We start from the raw sequence: 12,783 nt of genomic DNA on the forward strand, positions 1-12,783 counted from the left end.
GATAGATAGATAGATAGATAGATAGATAGATAGATAGATAGATAGATGGATAGATGGATAGATAGATGAAATGGATAGATGGATAGATGGAGAGAGAGAGAAGGAGACAGAGACAGAGACAGACAAACAGAGATGGATGGATAATTAGAAGAGGAGAAAAGTGGAAGCGCCAACAACCAAAGAGATCAGTAAAAGCTGCCCATGAGATGGCCTGCAAATAGAGAAACTTGAAGAAAGTCTAGCAGTCTAAGAGGTATAACTAAGAAAGGAGCATATTCTAGGAACTAGAGACCATCTGTGTAAAGGTGCATGGGTGGGACATGGGCTATTGAGTTCATGGAACAGCCCTAGAGCAGTCTGGCCAAAATGTAGCATGTATCAAGGACAACAATGTGTTACAAGCCTGGAAAGAGAGGCTGAGTCAGATTGTGAAGGGTTTTATGTGCCAAGTTGAGGAGTCTGGAGGCAATGGGGAGCTACTAACATTTAATGAGCAGGTAAAAGAAGCATGGTTGGACTTTACAAAGGGGATCAGAAATCACACAGTGGTTCAACTCTCTCTGCACATTGAAGGCCATATGACAGAGTGGCTAATGCCAAGCCTTGGTGTCAGGAAGGCCTGGGTTCAAGTCCTGCTTCTGCTACATACTAATATGACCAGGAGAAAGCCACTTAGCCTCTCCATGCCCTTGGTAACTCTCCAAGACTGAGAGTTACAGAATTACCTTTCTGAAGAGGAAATTTCCATACTGGGAAGGAAAGAGAAAGGGGGGTGGAAGCTGCCAATATTAACCCATCTTATGCCTGATAAAATTTGCTGCAGATGCCCTTTCTCCCCATTGCCTATCCCTTCAATAAGTCAGGCCTAGGGCAAGAACAGCAATGAAACATAGTCTGTGAGGTCCTTGAGGGCAGAGACTATCTTTTATCTTTCTTTGTATCCCAAGACTTAGCGAACTGCCTGGAACACACAGTAAGTGCTTAATAAATGCTTATTGACTGACTGACTTGACAACAGGCAGAAATATCTTTATAAAGCTCCTTCCTCCAGGAAGCTCTCCCTGATTAATCCCACCAGAATGAGTTCTCCTTTTCTTCTGCAGCCCATCAGCATTAATGCCCTCGTGGGTCCATAGAACTTTAAATAAATTAACCTATGCCACAATGCACTAGAAGAATCTGTTATTTAAAGGAATCCTGGGGTGAATCCTTTGGGAAAGTGAAGAATTCCTCCCTCCTCTCCTTCCTCCACCCCATGCATGGTAATTTAACTCAATTGGAAATTCTGCATCTCTTTCATCAGATTTGCTTAAAGTAGGAGCTGCCTGAACACAGTTAACATTAATTGGCACTTGATTATAGGCAGCTTTTTAAGGGCCTTTGAGATGTTTTTGTGAGAATGTTTTGTCTACTCTCACTAGAACATAAGCTCCCTGAGGTCAGAGTCTGGGTCTTCAGTTTCCTGTCATTCTCCCCACAGTGCCTAAGACAGTACTAGTCACAAGGGTGTGTTCACTCAGAGGGGACCAATGATTGGACTGGGTCCATGGAATGCTGGGAGATGCTCATGGTTTTCTCTTAGCTCATCTCTCCTGCCTGAGGGAGATGTGAGGGGCAAGATGAGCGAGCAACTTATGGGGGGAGGGGGAGCCCCTGCAGGGGCTGTCATACCAGGACTACATTTCATCTCTCAGCCTTAAGCTGCCTGGGCAGATTGTAGGCTTTTTGATTAAAAAAAAAAAAACAGTGGTGCTAATGGGACTGGCTATCATGACTGATTCCGCTATCACCCTTCCAGCTGTCAGGAGAGCCACTCCAAACTCTCAGTGCCTGGTGTCACCTCTGGGCTGGCTCACTGGCACCAAGGCAACACCTGCTCCTTCTCTGAAATCTCATACCAATGCTACATGTCACTGGGGCTCCCTGTGCCTACCACAGCCTGATCCTCCCTGTTTCCCACCCCGCCACTGCCCCATTCACCTTGGCCCCTTTGCTTTCCAACTCTTCCTGTAGACCAAAGGGGTGCCACAGTCCAAGGAAGCCTAATTGATTAATAGGAACCTTGCAGCCACCCTACTCCTAACATTAATTAACACTTCTTGCCTTGGAAGGATGGATTTGATCCAGGGAGCAGCAGACCAGGCTGGCCAGAGGTGTAACAGGAAGCAGCCCTGACCAATGGGAGGGAGATGTTTATTACCCTCAGCTTCTAGGATGTTATCAGATTGCTAGGGCCCGGTCCAATCTACAGAATTCAATCCACAAGTGCTAACTGAGCTCCAACTGGTTCACAGTTATGGGACCTGGGGTGCAAGGCACTGTGTTAAGTACTAGATACAAAAAGAGGCAAAAGACAGGCCCTGCCCTCAGGGAGCTAGTTCTGTCTACAAATCCCAGGAATCTAGGTCTAGAAATAGATGGGAACTCAAAGGTCATCTAATCCAACACCATCTTCTTACAGATGGCAAACAGAAGCTAAGTGATTTACCCAGGATCACATGAGCGGAAGTGACAGAGATAGCATCAGCGTATGGAGTCTCTGACTCTGAAGCCATCCCACTTTCCTGGTCTCATGCAGGGTGGTGGGCTGGAGTGAATGGAGGAACAAGATCTGAAGAGGCATTGAGGAGGGAAAGGAGAACACAGGCAGAGAAGACAGCGAGAGAATTCTCCCAGAGGCAGGAATGAGCCAGGGGGTGCAAGAGGCACAACAAGGAGACTAGTCTGGCTTGAAAGGAGGGTGGCGATTAGGCTGTTATGAGCAAGAGTTCTTTAGCTTCTCTGCAAAACACCTGAGTCTCAAAAAATGTGACCAATGCAAAGACCAATCGTGATTGCAGAGGAAGTATCCTACCTACCTTCTGACAGAGACATGATGGACTCAAGGTACAGAATAAAACATATCTTTTGGAAATGACCAATGTGGGGACTTGTTTTGTTTGACTATGCATGTTTGTTTAAAGGGTTTTTTTGTTCTTTTTATTTTTTTAATTGGGAGAGGAGAAGGTGAGAGGGAAAGAAAATAAATGGTAATTTGAAAAAAATTTTAACTAAAAATATTTTTGATCTCCATGTGTCAGTCACCAAGGGAGGGGAAGATGAATTATGAGTAAAGAGTGAACTAAGTTCTGGGGAATGAGATGGATGAGGAGCAAACTGTAATATAGTTGTCTGTATACAGTTGGTGGTGCTAGGTTTGGCATGCTAAAGAAAGAAACAGACACAGTCCTTGTGATGGCACAAAGGTGCCAGGCAGAGAGCCTTGATCCTCTTGGACACAGATAGTTAGGACCCACACAGGGTCAAGATGAAAACTAAGGGCAATGTATCTGCCAGCAATTGAGTCAGATCAGTGGAAGGAAAGAGAAGAGGGCTTCAGAATGGGGTACCTGGCCTTCCAAGGGGCCAATTAGCATCTTCTCCAGTCACTGACTCCCTCTCAGTACTCAGCACAGAACTACAGCAGGGGAGCTCAGGAAAGACTTCTGAATTCTAAGCCATTTCACTTAGGACACTGTTCATCACTGCCCTCCAGAGAGCCCACCTTTTCCTTCCTGCAAATGCACATGTGTAGAAACCATGGACCACCCCCCCCCCAGTGCAGTCAGCAACCCATAGGAATCTAAGTTACAAGTTCCTCTCCCAGAAAGCATCGGCGTGGGCTGTTCCAGGAGGTCTGACCTGGAATCTACAATAAATGGACAGTTCAATCCCCCGAGACCAGGGTTAGCACGTCTTCAGTGCTCAAGAAAGCTGCCTGCCTGGCCTGGCATACCAGGCTGACAGCACCTTTCAGACAGCTAACCTTGGAATTCCCCTTTGCATCACAGTTCTTCTTCCTTCCCCCTAGCCCTGCAGCTAACTGTCTGTTCCATCTTGGAGGCTTTGAACCTACACTGACAGTCACTCCCAGGAGGACTGGGAAGCCTAAGAAATGGTTTCTTTCCCCTTCCCCAAGGAAAGCACTTGACACATAATAGGAGCTTAATAAATGCCCATTGATTGGCATTTTGAAATGCCACCCTCCTTTCAAATTCAGGCTGCTGACTGACTGTTCTGCCTATTTGGCCACTCAGCCTGAGGAGACCAGCCACCAGCCTCTTCCTCCTCCCTCTCTATCTCCTCTTCTCCCCTTCTCCATGCTCCTTCTTCCCTTCTTCCTCCTTGTTTGGGTTATTTCTAGGGCTGCAGCCCGTGGGCAATAGAACCCAAGTGCAATTCATGCTCGCTACCCTGTCACTTCTAGGATAGCTCAGGGAGGAGATGGGTAAAGAAGAACTAGAAATAGCTAGGAAATGGTGCCTTATTCCCTAGGATTTCTACTCTTCCACCCTCCCCTACTATCTCCCTGACAAATGGGACCAGGACCTCAGTCCTACGCGCTTGCTCTTGACTGACCCCAGCTCACATTGTGTACTGTTGGCCCTTGGGCAGCAAATACTACAAAAAGGACTCCAGGGCCCTCTGTGATTCTGAAGATTAGTAACTGAGGTTTCCCTCCCTTTGAAGACAGAACCAAGAGAGAAAGGATAAAGGGGATAAGGAGCCTGGATTAAAGGCAGGTAGTAGGTGGCCACAGCAGGAGTTCAGGGAGGCATCCTCTCTTCCCAGATCAGCAGGTCAAGAAGGGGCTAGAACTCACAAGGAACCGAGGCAGGGAAGCCCCCATCCCTGCCATATGCAACTTCCTCTATTTGGCTGAAGATGTCTCTTCCCAAGAACCTGGTGGAGAACTCTGGCCTTAATTCATGAGGCCAGAAAGCATCAGTTTTCAATGAAAGGAGCTGATAACTTTTGGTGAAATGTTTATTCCATGAGCACCAGGGAAAAAAAAAGCATTTGTTTTTCCCTGAAAGTGAAGGCAGCTATGGATTATCATTTGTTTTACCCAGTCCAGGGGTCCTTCTTTTTTTGTGTGTGCTGGACCCCTTGGGCATTATCTGGTGAAGCTTATGGACCCTTCTCAGAATAATGTTTTTAAAGGCATAAAATAAAGCACATAGGATGGCAAAGGAAACACATTATAGTCAAATACAGTTACCGAAATACTTTTAAAAAACAAGTTCATGGACATCAGGTTAAGAAGGAGAGAAATACACATTTATTAAGTACCTACTATGTGCCAGGTTTGTAAGTGCTTTATAAATATTATTTCATTTAATCCTCATACCAACTCTGGGAAGTAGATACTATTATTATTTATATTTTACAGTTGAAGAAACTATTCAAATGTGAGTTTCTTGAGGGCAGGGACAGTTTCTGAATTTTTCTTGGTATCACCAGCAATTAGGATGGTGCCTGGTGCATTAAAAGTGCCAAATAAATGCTTGTTGACTGAGTATGGAGAATCAGGCTGCTGCCTCTCCCTCATTAGCCACAGGGAGATTCCCCAAGCATCACCTTCCCACACCAAGCACTAGAATATAAACTAAGGCATCAATTAGGGAATTCTGTGGGAGGTCACAGGCAGAAGAAGTTGGCCCTCATTGTAGTCTGGTCTGTGACCTTCTTGGAGGTAAAATACAGGCAAGCACACACACACACACACACACACACATGCACACACACACATATACACAGAGGGACTCAGGAATACGTGCAAACACACATGGCTCCAGGCATGAATATGAAGGCAAATGTAGGTACACACAGACACAAGCATACAAAAAGACAGGTGCCTAGACAGACACAAACAGACTCAAACACAGACTCAGGTACTCAAGCACATATACAAGCAGGTGTGGGTCAACATATAGAGATACTCAAGTAGACATAGGCATACATGCATCATGAGCTTACAGATAGAAACATACATTCACACAGACCCTCAATGAGCATTACTAATAAAATGTACTGATTCAAACACTCCTACATCTAAATATTTGTTAAGGTCAGCTTAGCTTCTGTGTACCAATCTGTATTTCTCTCTCTCTGTCTCTGTCTCTCTGTCTCTCTGTCTCTGTCTCTCTCTCTGTCTCTCTCTGTCTTTGTCTTTCTCTGTCTCTCTCTGTCTCTGTCTCTTTCTGTCTCTCTGTCTCTCTCTCTGTCTCTCTCTGTCTCTCTCTTTCTGTCTGTCTGTCTCTCTCTGTCTTTGTCTTTCTCTGTCTCTCTCTGTCTCTGTCTCTCTGTCTCTCTCTGTCTTTGTCTTTCTCTGTCTCTCTCTCTGTCTCTCTCTGTCTCTCTCTCTGTCTCTGTCTCTCTCGATCTCTGCCTGTCTGTCTCTCAAGAATATTTTGGATGTTTGTTCCATTTGCTTAAAGTTTCCACCCCTTGAGGGCCATGGTCTCCAGGGGTACATCGGTTCTAGTTCCCCTGATTGTCACCACCCAGTATCTGCTGGGAACAAGGGATCCTGCCAGAGCCTGGGAAGAGGAGAGTAGGAATAAAGAGAAAAGCCAGTGGGGTAGAAAGCATCCAGAACCCAAAACACCAGGCCCATTTTCCTTAGGAAAAAAAAAAGTTAAAAAGGAGGTAGAAGGGAAGGTCTGACTCTAAACAGACTAACAATAGAAGAAAGCGCTAAATGAGCCAATGGGAAGAAAGGTTCATAACAAGGGAGAGACCAAGACAGCCAAAAAAAAGGGGATCTGGAGCCATATCCCGGATTGTTCTGGGCCCTCAGAGTTTCACACCAATCCAGGCCTCTGTTAACGCACACCTTAGTCACTCTCCAGGGAGCTGTTGATGCTGGAAACAGCGGCTGCCACAGATCGCCTGAACTCCAAACTGCAAACTCAATCTATCATGGTGTGCCAGCTCTTCTTTATTAAACCAATTCTGCTGGATCAATGCTTCCTCCCTGTTAAAAATTATGAATAAATCTCCAACTGTCCACAGAAAGTACTTTCATAAATCTTGATGTGGGATATGTACGTTGGAGTTGTGCTGGTGTGCAATCAACCGTGGGCCAGGAATAAACTCCAGTAACTAGTGCACAGAGAGGACTGGGCTGGATGGTGAAAGAGTCTTAAAGATTATGGAAACATGGCCAAGAATTTGTCAGTCCCCAGGACCTCTGAGGTTGAGCTGCTCCCTAGAGAAACTCTAACATTTGGAGGCAGTAGAGTGGGGGGGGGGGGAACCCAGGGAGATCTAGATTCAAATCCCAGATTACTAACTGCATGACTGTGGTCAAATTGCTTAATGTCTCTGAGACTCAGTCTCTTCATCTATAGAATGGGGATAATCCTACTTAATAAGTCTAACTTGAAAAGAACCTTGTAACCTTAAGATGATATAGAAATATGAGTGGTTAGTCTGGCTAAAGAAGGTAACAGTGAAGCAGAACACTAGTCATTTCTCTTTCACTCTGTCCTGAGATACACAGAATCAAGGCTTCCAATCCCAAATTCAGAGCCCTGATTAATCATTTCAGAAAAACCCTACTTGCTCCTCTCTTTCTGTCATTCATAAATCTGGACATGTTCTTTCCCTTGCTCTGTTCCCAGGAGTCCTGTGGTTAGGGAGATTTCACTGCAGGAGCAAAGAACAGGCAAATGGACTAATGGACAAGAATAGATAGCGTTTATATGGTAGCTTAAGGTTTGCAAAGTGCTTCGCATACATTATCTCATTTAACTTAGATATGCAGGCAATCTGGGCATAGGAAGGGATCACAGGAGAAGAGCTTTGGATCAACAGCCAGGTCCTGGGTCTTCAATATATTGGGTGAGGAGAGTCTTCCGGAGGGTGTATTTATGTGTGGAGAAGAGGAGGGGTAGTTGGGTGGGTGAGAAGTGGTAAAAAGGACCAGTGAAAATGTGTAACTAAGATCATAAAAACAGGTAAATTGTAGGTGCTTTCATAAATGCTTGCTGGTTGATTAATGTATGAAGAGATATGCACTAGCATGAATAAGGTTAGCCTTCCATAGCTCCCAAACAAATAAAGATGTACTTGGGCAGGTAGGCTGGTAGATAGGGGAAGGTACAGTGGTCATGATTTGGGACCTTTGGGCTGAGACTGAAGGCTCAGGGTTTTCCTGCTAGTCTTCCTTGCATTCTGTTGTATCTGTGATTCCTTTCAGAGGTCAAAAGGGTACAAAGACACCCAACCAAGCAACCCATTTAAACACAAGCCCTGCCACCTTCTCTCACAAGCTCACTCCTGTCATATGATGGGAGGGTGGCACTGGGGAGCCAAAGGTGATGTGTGGTAGTGTCTCAGGAAACCCTGAGGCTTTGCCACACCACTTGGCATTTGCCACTGTTTGCTTGGCCTGCCCTGCAGATCACTGATCTCCCCTCTCCTCCCTTTGGGAAGAATGGTAGAGGCAAGCAGTCCAAAAAATACAAAGAGGTCCCTGCTCACTGCCTATTTTAAGCAGAGAATGTGGCTTTACTGGACATTCCCAGCAAGAGAAATCTCGCTCATTGGATGAAAAATGTCTTTGCTCTCATTACAAACCTGGCTTCCCTGGAGTTTGCAAAGAAGGCTCTGAGCTGAGAAAGTGCTCATTAAGAGGCAGACAAGGCAGGGAGGGAGAAAGGAAGGGAGAGAAAAAGAGGAAGTCAGAGAAAAGGCAATGTTGAGGAGTCCCAGTCTAAAAACTAACCAGGCTGTCCTTCCTACCCCCACTAAAGCAGAGACATGATGGAAATGTCCCTGCCCAGCCTGGTGCCCATAATCCAGCCTGAGTGTCTGACATGTCCAGATCAGATGCTTTCCTGACCTCAGCTGGCCAGCACCAGGACCTGGAATCAATAAACAGTCTATACTTTTCAGGAAACACCCCACCAGACTTGATGGTTATTTGGCTATTCAGACACAGAACACAGGGGATAATATTGGGGGAAGGGAGGGGAAACCTTGTAGTCATCATCACCAAAAATCACTGGAGGTCAGTTACTGGCCCAGGGTTGAGACCAATCCCTATGGCCATTTGGAGCATGAGAACTGGAAGTCATGGGATGTCCAGAATGCTCCTGAATTCTTGGGACAGCCTCTTCCCATCAGGACGCCAGGTATCCTGCTGGTCGCACCAGGCAAGGTCATTCAGCCATACTTCTTTTGGACCTGAACTAGCCAAGAAGCTCTGAGCTCACAGCCTGATGTGATGCTAGGGGAGGTCAGGGAAGCAGGTCAGTATAGCCTCATTTCACTGGGGTCCCAAACCCTGGCTATCATACTGTCCATGGTACCACTTCAGCTCCACTACTCAAATTATTCAGTGGCTTCCCTAGCAGGCAACCTCTCCCCCCAAGAACAGGTGCTCAGCTCCCGGGGGTCTGAGCCAGAGCCCCCCACTGACACCCACAAATAAACTTCTCAGAGTCCCCAAGGCCCCAGGGTAAGGAGAGCCCGCAGAGCTAGTATACTAGTGGTGCCTTCCCTGCTTCCCCATGAAGCATTGTGACCTGGTGCCAGTGCAGTGGCTTCTGCTGCAGTTCTCACTGGACCCGTCTTTCTTAACTCTGTAGGCCTCATGGGGCTGTAGCCTCTGGTGTCCAGATCACTAGGGCCTCGACAGGGCTGCCAAGTTGGAACAGGTAGGGTAGGCTAGGCTCTGCTAATATGCCATCCTCCCCTAGTTCTGGGTATCTTCCCCACCCATGCTCTGTCCTGGCTCCAGTGCTGCCCTGTGGCTGTGGGCCAGAGAAGGGCTAGGGAGGGGAGCAGGGCAGACACCGTAGGAAAAGTTCCCTGGATACATCAGGAGAACATCTGAGGGTGCAGCCTTCCTTCCCAACCCACTGAGGAGAGAGAAAAGTTGGCTCAGCCAAAAGCCAGGTGAGGGGGGTAGATGGTAGGGAGAAGTGTGCCCGAAGTGGGGGGGGGGCAGTAGGGCTGGGCCCCAATCCTTCTTACCTGAAGTCACTGTAAGGATGGATAATCCAAAAACCAGCCGATTTAACCCTTTCTTGTTCGCGCTCCACGGCCTTCTGGCTGCCGAACATCCTCAAGGAGAATTTGTTGACCCCTGGCTGGAGCATAGCTCCAAACTGGCGCTGCATGAAGCCCGCCTGGCCCAGCCTTGCCTCGTCGTCAGGGACGATCTGGTCGCCCCCCGCCCCTCCCTCCACTTTGATGCAGGTGGCCGAGGAGCCGGAGGGCTGCTCGGCAGAGCAGGAGGGCATCGGGGACTGCCCCGGAGGCTCCGGGGGCTCGGGCTCCCGGTCCAGGCCCGGGGGGCTCTTGTCCTCGCAGGGGGACGCATCGCCCTCGCCGATGAGTCGCTTCTCCTCCGCTGAGTCTCGCAGGTGGCTGCTCCCGCCGCCGCCGCCGCCACTGGCGCTAGTGCCGCCGCCACCACCGCCGCCGCCGCCGCCGCCGCCTCGGCTGGTCAGCGAAGACAAGCTACCTCGGAAGCGCCGGCAGTCCCCGTTGGTGCTGGACTTGGCCGCGCTGCCGCCGCCGCCGCCGCCGCCGCCGCCGCCGCGGCTGCCCACCTCGGTCTCCATGATGCCTGGGGCCGCGCTCCGGGGCTCCCCGCCGCCCGCAGCCGCGGAGGGCGAGGGCAGCGGCCGGAGGCGGATGCTCTTCCTGCGGGTGTCCTTGTCACTTTCCTCCTCGTCCTCCTCCTCGTCCATGATCCAAGCTTTGGGTCCCACCTGCTGCGGGAGGCTGTAGAGCCGCTTGCGCATGGACGGCGGCAGCTTGTCCATGGCGCCTGGGGAGGGAGGGGACAGAGGGGGGACCCCCTTGCAGGCGACTCAGGGGGCCGGGGTTGCCGCCAGGGACATGCCCTCCGCTGCCGCTGCCGCTGCCGCCGCCGCTGCCGCCGCCGCTGCCGCCGCCACCTCCCTCAGCCGACCATGCCCGTCCGTCTGCAGGCTCCGCGAGGGAGGGAGGAGAGCAGGAGGGAAGGAGAGAAGGAGGGAGGCAGCTTGCCCGCCTGCCAGCAGCCGCCGGGCCGGCCCGCTGCGCCGCGCCCCCTTCCCGGGGGCGGGGGTGGCGCGGGGCTCGGGGCGGGGTGTCCCCCAGCCGCCCCAACGCGCGGCGCTCAGGGGCGCGGCGGGCAGCCCGGCTGCGGAGGGGCGCCCCGCCTCCCCACGGGGAACAAAAGGCGCCGCCGCGGAGACCGGCAACCGGGCATGGGCAGCGCAGACGCGGCGAGAAGGAAGAGGAGGAGGAGGAGGAGGAGGAGGAGGAGGAGGAGGAAGAGGAGAAGGAGGGAGGGGGGCAGCCCCGCACAGCCCAGCGCTCTGCCAGGCGCCGCCGCCGCTCCGTCTGCCTGACCGGCCTGGTCTGTCCGTCCGTCCGTCGGTCCGTCCGTCCGTTGGTCACTCAGCCCGGCCCCCTTCACCCTTTTCTCCCTCCCCCCTCCTCCTCCTCTTCCTCGGAGGTGCCCCCTCCCCCTCTTCCCTCCTGGGCCACCCCGGGGCGCACGCTGCAGCCGAGCGGCCCGCCGGCTTACATCACTGGCCACCTCCCCGGGAGCGCCCTCCGGCAGCGCTCCCGCTCCTGAGCCCCGGAATATTCATGAAGCCGGCGCGGCTCTCGGGTTGCCATAGGAGCGGCTCCTGCCAGCCGGGCCTGCCTACCTGAGCATCTTAAAGGGGCAGAGGAGTGGGGACCTGGGAGCCGTGGCAGGAGGGCGGGGACGGCTGGGACGGCCAGAATGGGGGTGCAGGGAATGCATCCTCCAGTAAGAGGCCCTCTGCCTTACCCGGCTGGGGCCGGTTCCGAACCACTGCAGCTCTCGGGGTGGGGGGTGGGGGGTGGCAAGGGGCGGTGGGGGCGGGAAGGGCTGGAAGGAAAAATGGATGGGGCGGGGCAAGGTGTGCTCTCCAGTTCAGTGACTCGCCAGAAGGATCGCCAGAGGGCTGGGGTGCAGCTCGAATCAGCCCCAAGTCTCTAGCCCTGCCCTCCTGCGCTGGGGCTAGTTTGCAGCCTCCTGGGGGGAGGATGGGGCTCCGCGCTCTCCCCCGTCCCAATCCACACACATGCTTTATCCCACCCTGGTCTGCTGTTCACCACCCGGAGTCCGCTGAATAAACCTCTAGGCCCGGCGAGGGGGTGGGGAAGGACAAGGCCAGGCCGAGCTGGGGGACTCGTGACACTGGGCCTCAGACACAGACCCGGTGTGCACGCCGCCTTGGTGCCGAAGCCCAAGTCATTCATAAATCCGTCCCCGCGTGGCCCGTGGTGCTCTCGGCTCTGCGCGGGGAAAGGCGGGAGAGGAGATCTGGACTGGGCCGGGTTGGGGAAGCCCCGTGCCCCTAGGGGGAAGGGGCGGGAGCGCCCTCCTCTGCCCACTCCAACAGCTCCATAAGGCACCTCCACCCCACGTCTACCCGCCGCTCTTTTTCTGGGCCGCAGCTTCCCCGAGAGCGCACCGGGTGCCGGAGAGAGGAAGGGGAGGCACGAGGGAAAAGGAGACAGGAGACTAGTGGAGGCGCCAAGCGCTCCGATAGCGACTCGCCCAGACTACTAGCCCATTCTAGGTTCTGACTTCGAGGAAATGCGGCCCGCGGCGCAGAGGCTCAGCGGCCGCCCGCAGTCTTGCAGCTCCCCCTCCCTCGACTCCACTCCTGCAGTATGCTAATACGCGTACTCCATCACCCTCACTCCGGGACAGTGGAGCACTGAGGACTTTAGAGCCTGTGGTGGGACTGGCATGAGGACCAGAAGGCCAAGGAAGGGAGGGGGTATAAACCAAGGACTGATCCTGGAGCAGAAAGATTGGGGACTGTTCTGGGTGGGTCCTCTCCTGCCTGCTTAAGAGAATGGGTCTGGTTAATTGCCTGCTTGCTTTAGGACTCCCTCACTTCGTTTCTGGGGATATTTGAGTGACAGAGGTACACAAGGCATTGCACCAGACTAGGGCCTCCAGGCCTGGAC

The 12,783-nt window shown here is 51.8% G+C and overlaps 1 protein-coding gene across 1 annotated transcript in view; it reads right to left on the minus strand.

Moving 5' to 3' along the window:
• The window catches only part of HCN4 (hyperpolarization activated cyclic nucleotide gated potassium channel 4), a 122,098-nt gene extending 111,494 nt beyond the window's left edge, over positions 1-10,604 (minus strand). The window contains exon 1 of the mRNA XM_027847413.1: positions 9,808-10,604. Coding sequence (XP_027703214.1) covers positions 9,808-10,604 — 797 coding nt within the window. The remainder of the gene's footprint in view (positions 1-9,807) is intronic.
• Positions 10,605-12,783: the final 2,179 nt, after the last annotated feature.

Source organism: Vombatus ursinus, unplaced genomic scaffold (assembly GCF_900497805.2).
Source record: "Vombatus ursinus unplaced genomic scaffold, bare-nosed wombat genome assembly UNPS02015404.1, whole genome shotgun sequence".
Taxonomy (NCBI): domain Eukaryota; kingdom Metazoa; phylum Chordata; class Mammalia; order Diprotodontia; family Vombatidae; genus Vombatus; species Vombatus ursinus.